Source organism: Rhododendron vialii, chromosome 10a (genome assembly GCF_030253575.1).
Source record: "Rhododendron vialii isolate Sample 1 chromosome 10a, ASM3025357v1".
In the NCBI taxonomy this organism is placed as follows: Eukaryota; Viridiplantae; Streptophyta; class Magnoliopsida; order Ericales; family Ericaceae; genus Rhododendron; species Rhododendron vialii.
This window is the reverse complement of record NC_080566.1, coordinates 30,054,469-30,070,779: the sequence shown is the minus strand read 5'-3', so window position 1 is coordinate 30,070,779 and position 16,311 is coordinate 30,054,469. Positions and strand designations below refer to the sequence as shown.

Here is a 16,311-nt window from a genome sequence, read left to right as displayed (position 1 = left end):
TTACAACACTCAATTCCGCGCATCCAAAAGTGTTTTGAACGGTCCGGATTTTTAAACAAACTCTTTAAGGAAGAGGTTAAAACTCTTCTCTGAAAAAAAAAAATTTAATCTGAACCATTAATTGCCGAGACGAAAGGATGAAATCGTGCGGGTTCCATTTTTAACTTATTCACGGAGCTCCGTGAATGAGTGTCTTTCGTAGTGTAAACATGAACTTAACCAGCTCTTTCTTGTGACGCTACAATAAAATGCTGCTATTTGATACTTTTAACGGCCTTTGAAAAATGAAAACTCGATTACAAAAAATTGCAAATGTTCAAGAGGGACAAATCCCCGCTCTACTACAAACGTTCGTTTAAATTGCAATTTACCATCCTCACTCATTCCGGGTGGTCAAAAAACTACTCTCATTCTCGCTGTGCAAACAGCCACCATCAAGTCATATGGTATACCTCATTTGATATCCCCGTAGCCAATCCTCACCCTTCTCATAATAATCCATCCTAGTGAATGTTTGTTGAGGGAATTGCATGGCAGCAGCATAAGCAGCAGCTCCGCGCCACGCATCGAGGATCGGGTCGGATGCTCTGACAACCTGTATCGGTGTGCCACACGGCCGGATCATCCGGATTCCAGCTTCTAAACGCTCAGCCATTCCAGGGAACAGACAGCTGCCACCTGTCATCAGGATCGAATTGGTGATTCTCTCATCCACACTTTGACCCCTTGTTGGCAGCCTCCTCATTGAGACTCCAGCCATTTCATCCAACCCCGCTTGGTCAATCCCAACTAAGTTTGGATTAAACAGGATTTCAGGGCACCGGAATCTTTCTACCCCAAGGACGATTTGGAAATCTTCCTTAGTAAGAGGACGTAATCGTGGAACCTCAGCGGAAGAGGACACTGATTCCAACTTGGGAAGAAAAGTTGGGTCTATTTCCTGTCAAAAAGTGAGATCCGGCAAAGGGTAAGTGGAAATTGCAGATATCCACTCAGGCTCCATTCAGTAGTCAAAAACTTGATTCAAGAAAATCATTCTTGACAAAACTATAGTGAAGTAAACCAAAGGATAATGAAATATACCAAGCACGTGTTCATTTGACAAAATAATATAATTTGAACGTTAAGATTTAGCTTCTATGAAACCAGTTTAAAAATAAGATTCCTGCAAATCTTGTACTTTTTGCTGGGCAAATACATAAAGAGTGACTAACCTTGAGCCTAGCCGACATGCGAACCAACTCAGCTTCATCCTCATCTGGTCCCTCATCATCATCATCATTATCTTTGCTCATCAGTTTGTACAGTTGCCAATCTTCATCTTTAATACCAAAAGTATCCTCACCCTTCCCCCGATCAAATGCCGCTGTTGTCAAGAGACGCATCCTTTCCTTTTGGGCAGCATTTAATCTTTCTCCACGGCCAACACCACCGGTCCCATTATTATTTCCATTCGTGTGGCCACCATTTGTCTTGAGTCGTTTTCGTTGCTCAACTTTCTCAGAAAGCTCTCTGTGCTTAGTGCGCAGTTGCTCCCGATAAAGCTCCGGGTTCTCTCTACAAATGAGTAAAGAAAGATACAGTAACCATGCAAAACAAGATATAACAGCTTGACTTGCACTCTTCCAGAAGAACAAATACCATCTGTTGAAATTTACCATATTCCAGTTGTACTAAGAAACCATTACACAAAGCGAAATGCTATATTGGCTTTAGGTAATGTACTGGATGCTTCTATTCCTTGAAAAGCTGACCTGGAGATGAAAAACTAGGAGGTGTTCTGCTTTTTAAGAAAAGTAACTTTTTGAAAAAAAAGGCAATTTCAAGCTCAAAAATCATGTGTTTACCCAAATAATTTTCCTACCAATATGGATCTTATTTGATAGATCTCAAAGATCTTTTAAACGGTGCAAAAAAAATTGAAAAAATATTTTTCATTTTCATTATATTTGAGTTTGAAATTACCTTCTTTTTCCAAAAAGTCTTTTTTGGAGAAAGTGGAACACCACCTAAATGAGTCAAGCAACTTACAATCTTTTTTCTTCATCTTGTTTGTTTTGTCTTTCCCGTTCTAATTCCTCTTCTAAGCGTTTCTGTTTAGCTCGTTGTCGGGCCTCAGATGTGGTTTTGATAAACACCTGCTTCCTCTTCTCCTTGAGCTGTCACGGAGAACACAATCATCCTAGTTATCATCAATAGCAACCAGAAGAGAAACGAAAAATATTAGGGATACAAGAGAGGTGGAAAAAGATACTGTATTGTTCTATCCATGAGTGTCACCATCCACAACTAGTACCCTAGTCAACTATGTTCTGGAACGCATGTTCCGGCACATGGTACGCCTAAGTTCCAAAATGGTAAATTTAGCGATCCAAAGTGATCCCAAAAGTTTCTCCTATTTATTTAACAATATTTTGCCAAGGCTAAAACATCACATGTAATAAACCACAAATTAGTATGAGGGGAGCTGCAAGCCATGTAAGAAGAATTTGACTAAGAACTAGAGACGTGTTCATTACTTTCTAGAAATGAGTGTTACATGAATAACTTTGAAAAATGATACTACTGGATGTTTCCTAAGTTGAAACATGTACGTTCTAGTAGTTTGAACTATAGAATCCTTATCCTATTGTACCACAATTTAGCCTATGTGATGTACCACATTCTCATCCCTCGTACAGAATGATCCTCATTTCAGTTACACAGCTACCACCACTCAGTTATTGGCTGAAAGTATGATGTAAGTGTTTGTGCCGAATCCAAATAAACAGCAACTTTATAATGAAGAGCCTACTGATTATCCACTCATGTACTATAAATGGATACCTGCTCAGGCGTCAGCATATTGTCAGGTATATCAACCATCGAATACTTTTCAGTTGAGGTAGGATCTGTCTTCTCCTCAGTATCAGCTTGTTCGCCTTTTGCCTTCCGCAAAGATTGTGTAACTTTCACAAGAGCAGCTTCTATTTCTTGCTTAGAGACATACCCAGTCTCTGACAGGAAAGATGGAATGTCACTATCTTTGACATGTTTCAGCTGATGTAGTAGAAATTCCAGACCCTTGCATTCATTCTCTAGTTCATTTATCCTAGAAGTCCTTTTTGCCTCAGCCATTTCGCGCAACCTCTGACCTTGTTTCTCCTTAAGAGCAGCCTTTCTAGCAATCTCCTCTTCTGATGGCGGCTCTTCAGTGGGTGATGGTGTCCATGGGAGTTGCCAACACTTGGTCTTCTCTTCGGCTTCCTTGGTCCCTTTCTGTCACAGTTTTTACCAAAACTGAAATTCAGAGAAAAAAGATGGATTGAGGGAGTACAAAGAAGGTGTACCTGAAATAATCGAGCTTCTGATAAATAATCGGGCGCAATATAACAGTGCTCCATTTTCAGGTCTTCAACCTTCTCCCATGTAAGCCTAGACCTGTTTGTAAAATAAATAAAAAAACTGTAGCAGTTAACCAAGAAGAAGTTTTTGTGTCATGAGAAGCAACAGCAAGAATTATGCTTACATGTGATGAGGATATTTAAGTGAAAGAAGTTGCTTCAAGTAATCAGTGACATGGTATCCACCAACATTTGTTCGGCAGCATGCTTCATAAACAGGTTCTCCATTGACAAACTGAAAATGAAATAAGCACATGCAAATGTCATGGCTGTGGTCATCATCAACAGACCCACAATAAAAGCTGAAGCCTGATATAGGCTACGCCCGTCTACATTATCATTATATATCACGACGAAAGGCAGATCTTGACTGGAATTTCAGAAAATTGGACATGACAAATGTAATATATGATGATCAAGGTTGCAGTAGTGGTAACAATGATGAGAAAATATGGCACGCATCTAGTAACACATGTGTTTTCATGCACACCTGAATGTGCACACGCAGCTAATGTTGAACTATTATCTGACACACAAGTACTCACCACATATAACGGTTCTTGTTACTATAACAAACACTTAAAACCGAACACAAGGCTTCAGGAAGAAATTGCAGCATAATATATAGCCAGTCCAAATCCTTCAAATTGAGAAGTAACTCTCTATATTCTAATATAGGCAGTAACATTAAAAGTTGAAACACTCAGTTCTTAAAATATAACCGGTAGCATGCCCTTTATTGAAGAATTTTAGAATTTGCTTTGTTCTCTTTGCAACTTAAAAAGAATTTTTCAAAAAATTCCCCCTAGATTCCCCCTACTTTCAACATTTCTCTCTCTATCTCTCTCCACTTATTACCCCTACTATTTTTCAAAAAAAATTTCAAATCCCAATCCAAACAAAAAGGTTGTAACCATACTGGGATGGCATGGCTTGTGGAAAATCCTGTGGAGATGACAAGACCATCTTTATTGCAAACCCCAAGTTGCTGATTATACTTGTAGCTGAATGCAGCATCCACACCAAATGCTGTAATCACATAAAAGATAGACAAGTTAATTAGGCAAAACAAAGGTAACAATGCACCTGTAATTACATAAAATTAAGCAAAAGTAAGGATCTATTTGGAATTGTGGAAAGAAAGGGAAGAGGAGGGACAATAATTAAGAAGTAAAATGGGAGAAAAGCAAGGAGAGAATTTTACTATTCCCATAACTCTATTTTGCCATTTTCTCTTCCCTTTCTCTCAAAACCAAACAAGGGAAAGGAAATTTTTTTAACTTTCTTTCCTTTTCCCTTCCTTTCCCCATGTTCCAAACAAAGCCTAAAGCACCAAATGCATGGGCATACGAATACCCGCAGGGAGTGGAACACCAAAGAGAACATCATAAACACCAACATATGGCCTACTAAAACAGTGATAGACAATGTGCTTGGTAATAATCCAGCCTAAGCATCAATTTTTTGACCGAGAAGTTCATAGATGCATGAAAAGTGTTGAACCCAAAGTAATAGATAGCGTCCATACCAACAGAAGGAACTCCATAAGACTCAAACAGAAGTTCTGCCATTTTACTGCGAGATTGTACTGGGTTGCATGCACATTCTGTAATTAGGACAGGATGGTCAATCTGTTTGCCCTCAACAAACAACACAAATTTATGTTAACGTGTATCAATATCAAGCCTTGAGAAAGTGAAATTATTTAAAGATGCTTTGCAGATGTGCACAAGTAACGAAGTAAGCAAATGAATATCATTGCAGTTCCAAGTGTTGCATGAAGGCTGAGGCATTTGAAGAGAAATTAAAATGCTTGTATTTTGCTGTCCATTGCATTTGAAATTTACTGGTTTCATTTTCCACCTTTTTACAAATGTACATGTCCTTCCAACAACCTTTCATATATGTTGCCATTCGTATGGTGATGATTTCCCATCACAATTCATGCTTGTCTATTTTAATGAGATGATAAGTAACATCATTTCTGTGAGACGATCTCCAAGTGCTTAAAATCATCAAATGAAACATCTGATAGTTCTAGACAACTAGAGCACCCTAAAGACCAACAATATGCACGGAGCCTGCGAGTTCAAACTAAATAACTAGACAACCACAAGAAATTACAATATATAACATAGATGTCGCTCAGGATAGATACAATTCTTACAGTATGAAAAACCACTTTAATGCGATTAGGAAGCACTAAAGGGAACAAATGGTGTATGGAAAACCCAAAGTCCAGAATCAATCTGTGTTTGGTTTGTGTTTTGAAAAGTTTTTTGAAAAATAGTAGGGGTAATAAGTGGAGAGAGATAGAGAGAGAAATGTTGGAAGTAGGGGGAATCTAGTGGGAATTTTTTGAAAAATTCTTTTTGAATTCCAAAGAGAACAATGTTGTTTTCTCCTTTTTCTCATTCCCATTCCCCTTTTCTTTCTCTTTCTTTCTTTTCCTTTTTGTGTAGATTAATCATTGATACATAAACTCTGTGCACAACTTTAACGCACCTCTGCTTGATCTGCACCCAACCTATCGAACCCAAAGTCAAGAATCTACAAATGCAAGATATAAGAAACGAGAATCAGGATACAAAGCTAAAATTCAGTAACAAATTTGATACACACAACTACTTCATGAAGTACCTTGCTAAATAAATAAAAACTTCATGAAGTTTTCATACTATTATTTGACAATCTAGCAATATGATATTAAGATATTATATGCCACATTGCAAGCCTGACATTGAGTCCACCTATGAATTGGAACATATCCCTAGTAATGGGGGAAAAATTACAGTGAATCTTAGCAACAAAGAAAGAACATTTCATGCTTCAAATTGGAAATAAATCTTACACAGCAAAATCAGATATTGTGCAGTAGACCACTAACTATCCTCAGTCATTCTCTAACATTTTCATGGTTCAACTTGACATAAGAAGCAACAAAAGAAGAATTTTCTTGATTATAGAGTAGGTCACTAGGCATTTATCATTGCGAAAGAGGAAGAGTAAAACTAGGCCTTTTCAACACAAGAATAAAAGTAAATAAAAGATAACATACATGTATTGAAAGGTGGAAGGAGAACAACATAATTTAGCATTGACTACATATGCATGCCTATTAATTATACAGATGATACTGTTGAAAATGGGGAATCAAGTATGACAGCATTTAGAGCAACTAAAACCTCAAGCTTACATATTCCATTATCTCAAACTGGAAGACAACATTGCTTTCAAAGGCTGAACGAGGTCCTGACCGTGTGCAATCAAAGTATTTCATCAATGCAGGATCATGGTCTCCGACAATTGTGACAGTTTCACCTGTTCACAAATGAGAATACAACCACAAGATGATTCTACAGAAGTCACAATCTAACAAATGCCTTGTTTTTTGTTTTGTTTCTTCTTTTAGTGGGAAAACGTAGATATTTTCTCCCAAAAGAAGTTAATTATCAAACCCCATTCTGTAACTCCCCCTGCACAGCCCACAATACCACAGACCCCAGCTACCTCTTGGCACATGCCATCTATGTCATAGGGATTGGGGTGCAAGTGTCGGGTGTGGGACTGTGGGTATGTGTCTAAGCATCAAATTCATGTAATTCCAATATCAAGGCCAGTGGGCACAAACAAATAGAATATTTCTCAATATACTTGTTTAACTTACAAATTCTTTACTAGAATCGTGAAGTATTTCATTCATAAATACAAGTTTTCTAGCATAGTTTTATCCCAAACTCAAATTATTATACACCTACACAAATGTCTGCCACATACACCTTACCATTACCCAAGGGTCAAGTGTCCCGCCCAGTCATCTGACACTAACTTTACAGTTTACGCCAATAAAAGATTGAAAGAAAAAGCACATGATTAATGGTAACAACAGAATTACCTACTGAATGCAATAAACAAAGGGAAAATAAGAGACGTTCTGGCGGATAATTGCAAAAAATTCCAACTTAAGGCACAACATTAGAGAACATGTCTTCGTATTGCTAATCCTTTTTTCCAATTTCCAAATTATGTACAAGACTACAATAACATCAAGAATTGAAAACATTAAACTGGTCTCAGAAAACAAAAGATTAGGGCACAATATTTAAAAAAAAAGCACCGTCGCCCGTTGGCCTATTTGGTTAAATCTTTTTGACCATTTGACAGAATATGTAAAGAAGGTGCTCAAGTTCAAAACAAGACGTAATCTGAAGTCCCTTTCTATGCACCCAAGAGTTGGCAGCAATTGTGGTTTTCGACCGTCATTCCAAGGATTTACTACTCCCAAACATCACATAGAATCGAAATTATCAAGTCTCTAAACCAATAACGCTTTACAAATAAGTAAAAACATTTTACCGGTAGTTTTAAGGCGTGGCCTCTGAACGATATTCCGGAAGATAATGCGAGGATCAGTTTCTCCTGCCCATCTGCAAAGTCATGACCAAATAAAAATTGCAAATACAGACACGAGTATGCATATAAGTGTAAAATGTATAGTCAATTAGGAATTCTAGTGTTGTACCCAAGTCGGAAGTAGGAGGCGCCATTGTCGATGACGATCGGACAACTTGACGGGAAGAGACTGTAATCTGATTGCCTCTGTATCTTGCTTATGAACGGCATTCTCTTTCCTTCTCTCTCTCTCTAGAACAGGAGGACTAGGGTGTTAGTAGCACGTTCGGTCATTTTCGTTGGTTTAATAATCAAATGTGCTTAGCTTTTATTGTTTAAGTTTTTGGCTTATTTGGGTTGTTTTTGGAGATTGTTGTAAAACAAGGGAAATTACGGATTATCTTTTTTGGGCGGGGTAGTCAGCCGACCACCACCACATCTTGGGCTGGTTCCTCCACAATTCCCCACAAACAGAACTAATCTCTGATGCACGTTGATTCAGATTGGATCAAGGAAGCACTGAACTGAACTGGAGCCCCCAACAAGAAAATCAAGAATTTACCAAAACCCACTACCCAATAAACAGCTGAAAGTGGATGAAACAGAACCAAATACAAGCATTGAAAACCACTAATTAGATTCTCCAGAACCACTGAATGGATTCTTCAAAATCGGAACACAATTCCTCAGGAAAGGAAGATCTTGATAACTATATTAGAGACTTCACTATACGTATTATTGATGGTAGCAAGTAAAGTGATTTTATCATAGATATTGGCACTTCAATGCTGACTAAAAGCTCCGGTGGCATATGCATGAGTTTGGGCTTTTTCACTACTGGTTTACTGCCTGCTTCAAATCTCTTTCCGCATGCACCACCTGCTAATTCAGACTACAGATATAGAGTTACGCAAATTACATGGCAAAGCACACAAAACCTATAAATAATTTTGTCAAGCAAAAATCATCTACTACAGAACAGAATACAAACCCTAGCGAACAAACTATATCATTAAAACCCATACATAAAAACTATAAATTACATAAATTATACAAACGAACAGAACACACTAACTCTGAGTCACAGCAAGAGTTATTACAAAATACTGGAACGATTTGAAACGAAAAAGACAAACCCTCTATGGCAACCACAATCCGAGCGTAAACAATCAATAAAACAAAGCTTAGATATTGGGATTTGTTAAATGCACACTATGAATTCCTATTTTACCGAGTCCAATATAGATATAGGAATCTTTTTAAGGGAAAAATATATTTCAATATCTGAAGCAATCCATAGCTATATAAACGTAGAACTAAAGCATCCAGCAAACAAAACCAAATAAAGCAAAAAATTGTTCAAACGCTTAGTAGCAGGATTCGTGTGACCTGGGCTCGCTCCCAACACAGGAGCGCGAATTTGCGCTCCAAAGTCAGATTCGTGACTGGAGCGCGATCCCATCGACAGAGGAGCGTGCTCCCGACTGACATCGGAGCGTCTGGTTTGTGGTTTCAAAAAAAAAATCTCACCGGAACTGAGACACGGATCTAACTCACCTGATATGTTCTATGTGCAGCTACAGAGCTCGTAAACAGATCTCGTCGGAGGGAAACTCGGAAACAGATCTCGCTGGAGGAAACTCGGAAACAGATCTCGTCGCCGGCGACCGACGAGTTTTCTTCTTCCTTTTTGGGAAGACGACGACCTTTCTTCCTCCGATATGATCGTGTGTAGTTCGCTGTTCGCGTATATCTTCCTTTATGATATGATCGGGTGTAGTATTGGCGTATGGTTCTACTACCTTTTTGGGTACCGAAAGAACGTTGCAGAACATCTTCTTAAAAGATAAATATTTATTTTATATTTTTATATTTTTAAATTTAAAAATAATATAAACGAAAAATAAATTTTTAATTTTTTTTGCACCGTATTAAATATCTCATTGAGATATCTTAAATAAGATTCAAATTGCATATTTTTAGATTTCAATAAACTCATTATTTTTGAGTTTGAAATTATTTTCTTTAAAAATAAATATTTATTTGACTGTTTGGAACGGGGCCCGAGGCTACAGAGTTATGATTGTGTGTAGCAACTAGCAAGTACACCCTAAAGAGAGTGATATATAATTATCCTTTGAAACATTCGGGTATAGCTATGATGCTACCAGGCGGTTTTGGGAGCATCATACTCCCATTCTGTTTGAACCGTTGGATCAAATTCTTTTAATCCTAGCCAGAGATCTCCTTCTCTCTCTTCCTCCCAGTTACCTCATATTCCCAGTTACTCCTGTTATTACCAGTTAACGTGAAAATATTTGTAAGTAGGGCTATAAATGAGCTGAGCAGTTTGCGAGATCGGCTTGGTAAGGGCTTAGTTCGAAGGGTAAACGAGCCGAGCTCGAACTCGATTTTGCAGCTCGTTTGATAAACAAGCCGAGCTCGAACCAAGCAGGGCTTGGCTCGAACAAGTTCGCGAACATGTTCGTCTCGGCTCGAAATATATAGGATCGGCTCGGCTCGAACATGCCAATATATAAGTTCACGAACAGGTTCGTCTTGGCTCAAAATATATAAGTTTAGTTCGATTCGGCTCGAACATGCCAATATTTGGTTCGACTCGGCTCATTTAGCTAATTTTTCAATATTAAGGCCAAAAAGTTGACGAATTCGAGCTCGAATTTGAGCCGAGCCGGCTCGTTTATTCCAAACCGAATACTAACAAGCCGAGCTCGAGCTTTGTACATGCTTATCGAGCCAAGCTCGAGCCGAACTTTTTCGGCTCGATTCGAACTCGAGCCGAGCTCGAGCCAGACAAATTCTGATCGAGCCGAGCTGGAATATGTCAATATTTGGTTCGGCTCGGCTCATTTACACCCCTACTTGCAAGTCCTAAACTATTTTGGCCTCTCTCTCCTCTCCACACTCGTTCACCTCCACCTCCACAGCTCCCTAATGCGAACGACAAAATCAGAGTCGGACGCCTCCCGCCTCTCTCTTTTGTGCTCCTCTCCGCAACCGAAGGAAACCTCCACACCTCTACAGCCCCTAAGCAAACGATGAAAGCCCTTTGTCTTGTGCTCTCCTCCAAATCTGCGAGATATCTCTCCCTTTCGTTATTATTTTAAATGGGATAGTTTGTAATGACCTTGATTTTTGGTAAATAAAAATTTCGTTAAATATTTAAATTTTATTTTAATTACTTGAATTTCTTTTAAAATTTCTTTTTTTAATTTCTATAATCCATTATAATTAGATTTTAGTCCTCTAAAATTATATTTCTTGACTAGAAATCCTACGTGGTAAGTAAAATTAGTTTTCAACCGATTTGTTGAAGGAACCGAACCACCAATTCACCTAATTACATTTTCCCAACCCTAGATGGATCTTTTTGACCATCTTTGAGCCTTATGAACCTTCCTAAACCGTAATTGAACCATTAGGCCATTAGAGATAATCATTATACCACATGACTAGTCATTCAAGCCCATGCCTACTTTCTTTATTTCTTTAACCATTGGTTAATAAATGTTAGGAAAATTATTATTCCTTGGTTAATAAACTTTTGACTTGTCAAAGTGTGTATAACTTGACTAGACAAGTCATAGCCATCATTTTTGCTTCTAAAGGAAGAAAGCCTAGCTATGCCATGTATGCACACCTAGGTTTTAGCCTAATTATTTTAGGCTTTACTTTATATATATATATATATATATATATATTTGTACATATTACAAGGGAGAGAGAGAGAGAGAGAGAGAGATATATATGGGCCCAGAGAGAGAGGGGGAGAGAGAGAGAGATGTGTGGGTGTGTGCATGTGATTTTGTACACTCCATCAAGCTACCTATTGACCCAACTTCACACTCAACCGTTGTACTACATGACAACCCATTTCTAGTCAATTTCAAGCATAGAATCCTAACCTTAGTCATCTTAGATTTGCTTCCAAACTAGCCTTTGATCATCCTAGATTTTGACTACAAACTTAAACTAGGATTGACCATACATGGAAGACTAGCCATTAGACTTGTAAGTCTTGTAACCTAGCTTATAATTACCTAGATTTACCTAGAAAGCCTAAGATCATACTTGATTTTTATAGCCTTAAGCCTAAAACATTGGACAAGACAAGTCATGGAAGGCTTGGCTTGAATTGACAAAATCATACCCATCATAATTGCCCTTTTAACCATTGGACAATAATTGCTAGGGAAAATTTTATTCATTGGGTAATAGAAGTTAGTTTGGCTATAAATAGCACCCTCCATGCACCATTCAACTCACACCTTCATCCTCCCTCCAACTTCTCTCTCTAAGAAAGCTTGTATTCTTACTTCTTCTTACTTAGTTTTTCCTTGTTCTTGAAGTTCTTCCTAAGTTCTTTGAGAAACTCATCCTAAAACACCTTTTCGATCCAAAAAGTTCAAGTAGTTTAGTCAAGATCAAGTTTCGAGAGAAACCTTTCTCTTTCGAAGCTATCGGAAGCCAACCATAGGAAGTTACTCTACCCGATCGACAACTTACTTTCCGTAGTCACCACTACCGCCAAGAAAAAAAGGTAGATTCCCATATATGCCATCTCTAAGTATACGTAGAGTCCCTTTGTTCACCAACTCTAAGTATAACGTAGAACCGTATGTCGAAAGTATGAGTAGATTCTCCGTATATAAGGTTATCTATCACTTATAATGTTTTGAAATGCATGATAGTTAATAACTTATTCTCGCTAATGGAAGTATGAACATGTTAGAATAATCGACTTTTACTCTAATAAACATGTGTTGTTTTGAATTTTTCACAAAGGAAGAAAAAACGGTTTTCGAAAGTTAAAAACTTTATCATTGATAGAAGTATTCATATTTTGATCTTTAGAATGGTTATGAGCATGTATGCATGAATTGCTTGTATTACTTGTCTTGTTGTAAAGCATAAGTGAATTTCACTCCAAAGGCGTCCGTATATGTGGTGTTATGCTTTAACCAGTGATTTGAGCATGATTAGTAATATAGAATTAGATGATCTCGCTAGTTTCGTTTCAAGATTATAATGAATGATTTATGATTACGTATGTGAAAAGTCCTACCGCGGAATCTATGCGTGTGACGAGACACAAAAATCAAGGAAGATAGAAACATGACACCTAGGGTGTGTTAATGACAAGGTATGTTTTGAAATCACAATGTGGCCGGACTTGCCCATTGTGAAAATGTGTGTGTGTTCCAATGGAAATCCGGAATAGTGGAACCATTGTGAGGTTTGTGTGTGTTTCAATGGGAATCTGGATCAGCGGAACCATTGTGAGGTTGTGTGCGTTCCCATGGGAACCCGGAGCGGCAGAACCATGGTGAGGTATGGCTTGGTTATCCGTGGAGAGGAGCCAATGCAAATGTGTGCCAATGGAAACCCAATGCGGCGGAACCATTGTGAGGATACTCGGGAGACCGGAACGGCGGAACCGAGGTTGGGTGTGTTAAAACGATTTTGAAAATGTGATATGGATATGAAAAGTGAAAAATGGTGACACGGTCTACGAGGAGTCGCGTAGGAGAAACTCGAAAAATAATGGACACCAACGTTAGTTTAGATAATGAATGTGGATGTGCCATTGTTACCTATTTTGTCAAATATATATGAACTATATGGAAATCATTGAATTCATGTTCGTTTGTAAGTTAAGGGTTAGTGGATATGGGTTGTTCTATTGAGCTTTTGTAGCTCACGGTGTTACCTTTGGTGACCCTGACATATTATATTGGTGGCGACGCCGGTATAGTGTGTCAGACTTTGTAAATGATCAAGGTGAGTTGTACACCTTAGAGGCCTTTAGAGCTGAAGAGCTGGCTAGGATGGAGGAGTAGGCGGAGCTGTAGTTAGGAACCCTAGTTACCCTAGTTCCCCTTTGTTTTGTTGAAGAAAAGTACTTTCATTAAGTTTATGATGTAATATTGAGCTAGCCTCTATCTAGATTTTCAATGAAAATGTCTATTTAACATTCTCAAAATTCGGGGCATTACAAACGCTATATTAATTAGGGATCGTAAACATCAGAATTTTTTTTTCTTCATGTTTTAGGTCCCTTTATTGGGTATAAGCAATTAGATGGCTTGATATGTTTAGAATTTGTGTGTTTGTATTCTTTGAATAGGGGTTGATGTTATCCAGGTAAGGTCTACTTAGTTGTTTATCGTCATGTTCAGTGAAACTACTAACTTACATAACTTTCATCTCTGATGTATTCAGAGATGTTCCATTGCTAGGACTTAAGATTTTTTAAACCTTGAATATTGTGCAATTTGGGGCATTTGCACTTGTGTTTGACGAAGCATAAGCTTGTGCATAAATTTGGAGTCGTAATCAAGTAATTTTGAATTCTTTGTTTTGTACAAGTGACTATATGGCTGTTTGGATTGGAACTTGTCGAGGTAAAAGATAAAAGAAAGATAACTCCCACTTGTGTTATTCTCTTAGTCCAATTTAGTGTTCATTGTGAATAGAAAGAGCACATTCTTGTGCATAGATCAATCTTCAATGCCAATAAAAAAAATTTAATCTTATGATTGTAGGAGTACCTAAGACATTTTTGCTGTGCTTAAATCTACTTGTATTACATAATGAATATCTACCTTGTTTTGGTTTTGATTCGTGAAAGTGAATGTTTAGAATCTTTATTAAGTTTGAATTGGAATTCATGCCAGGGAATTAATGGATAGAAATATCAAACAGTTTTATTCTGCTTCACTCTCTCGATGTTGTGGTTTAGTTGGATCATTGACGGCTAATTTTGCAACTGGCTTCTTTGCTTTTGGAATGTTATGCCAAAAGCTTTTTCATGGTATTCCTCATTTTGCAACAAAACGTGTAAGATTGTAGCATATAACCAGTTACTTGAACTATTTTTTTAGTTTCAAATTTGTTAATTTGATTCATTCTAGTTCCAAGCTAAAAAGCTCCTTATTTATTGTCACCAATTTCTGTATATGCATAGACTAGCTATTGAGAAGTACTGCACAGTGACAGACCATATAATGAGGTGATTGTGGATGAAGAGCTCTACTCAATCCAATATAATTTTTAGCAAGAGAAGCTGAATTTCCCAAGGTAAGCCAGAAGAGAAGTCCAATCATTAATGTACTATCATCTATCATGCATTCTTATTTGTGCCCATAATCCTTCAATATGTTGTTTCTGATTAGAACTCAAAATACTTGTATGTACAATGCCCACAGCAGCTCATAGACATAGAAGTTGGATTAGAGATAAAAGTTGCAGAGAATGATTTGATTAGAGATAAGAGCTGCAATAAGAGCTAGAGCTTTTCATGTCGAAACAGCAGGCACCAACGTGAGGCGCTTACCTGTTAGCTCATTTTTTTAATGTTTGATCTTAAGATTACCGGTTCATAGACCCAAATTTGTTTCTAAATTTTGCTTTTATTTCTTAAATGTAGCTAAAGTTCAGTTCTGAAGAAAGTGGGATCCACTTGGTTGTTGGACTTGATCCTTTTTTTTGGGGAACAAGTACATGAAAGATGTTATTCGAAAGGCTCAACAGAAATATTCCAGCACTTGAAGGAAAATTTGATGACATATATTGTAGCTATTTTTGTTGCATGATTCATGGAGACAAACAACGATATATGTCTATTTTTGTTGAATGTAAATAGCAAATGCGGCCTTTTTGTGTTATGGTTTATGTAAATCATTAAACTTGACATGCTATGGTGGCCTTTTATTTACCATTGTTGATGAATATCATGCCTTGGTGGCTCTTTTTGTTTAATCAAATGTTGATGAATGTCATGTGCCTTGGTGGATCTTGTTGTTTGATGAATGGTGAATGGTGTGACCTTGTTGGGCATGTTTGTGACTTTGTTGGGGGGTGTGCCATGAACAGGTAGTACATATCATTTCAAAGACCATACTTACCATAACTGCAGGTTGTGCTAACTATTACCACACACAAAAAAAGGGAAAATGATTGTATGTACGTACGATTTTAGCGAGTATGACATGAATTAGGAGTACCTACCACTTTCATGACCATACTTACCACAGATATAGAGTGTGCTAACTAAAAATTGGAAAAGAAAAAAAAACTGTTGTCCCGACAATTTAGTATAAGATGTGCTAACTAAAAACTTAAAAAAATTTGTTGTCCCGACAATTTGAGCGGGTATGGCATGAACTGAAAAAAACTATTGTCCCGACAATTCAAGTAAACCATTTTCACAACTAAATTTAGTTTGTTCTTGATAAAGACTTAGGCTTTTTCAACTTATTGGCTTTTAGAAGTTAGGAAGTTTCTTCTTCAATATTCTTTTTTTTTTTTTTTTTGAGAAGAAGAGAGATGAATGAGAGCTAGATTAGATAACTTTGAAGATTTTAAGGTAGGTATAGAGAAATCTAATACAATTAATGCCATAATTGGTGATAGGTAAGCAAGGTAATGATCAAAACGTGCTAACTTTCTGTGGTAAGTGTGGTTTCAGCATATAATCATTTTTACCTTTCAACAAAGTAAAAAAACACTAAAA

At 37.4% G+C, this 16,311-nt stretch overlaps 1 protein-coding gene across 3 annotated transcripts; it reads right to left on the bottom strand.

Moving 5' to 3' along the window:
- Positions 1-276: 276 nt before the first annotated feature.
- Positions 277-9,561, bottom strand: LOC131303253 (actin-related protein 5). 3 transcript variants are annotated; one of them, XM_058330027.1, is made up of 13 exons: positions 9,333-9,561; positions 7,906-8,654; positions 7,740-7,810; positions 6,580-6,704; positions 5,889-5,933; positions 4,912-5,014; positions 4,303-4,412; positions 3,509-3,618; positions 3,330-3,420; positions 2,827-3,258; positions 2,032-2,159; positions 1,215-1,557; positions 277-940 (listed from the first exon to the last, which is right to left on the bottom strand). In XM_058330027.1, exons 2-13 carry the CDS (start codon positions 8,004-8,006, stop codon positions 440-442), a joined length of 2,160 nt encoding a protein of 719 aa, XP_058186010.1. In that variant the 5' UTR covers positions 8,007-8,654; positions 9,333-9,561; the 3' UTR covers positions 277-439. The 3 variants fall into 3 exon arrangements, with proteins under 3 accessions (XP_058186010.1, XP_058186011.1, XP_058186012.1); XM_058330028.1 differs by lacking the exon at positions 6,580-6,704 and having other exon boundaries at positions 9,333-9,548; XM_058330029.1 differs by lacking the exons at positions 7,740-7,810; positions 7,906-8,654; positions 9,333-9,561 and having other exon boundaries at positions 4,912-4,989; positions 6,580-6,663.
- Positions 9,562-16,311: the final 6,750 nt, after the last annotated feature.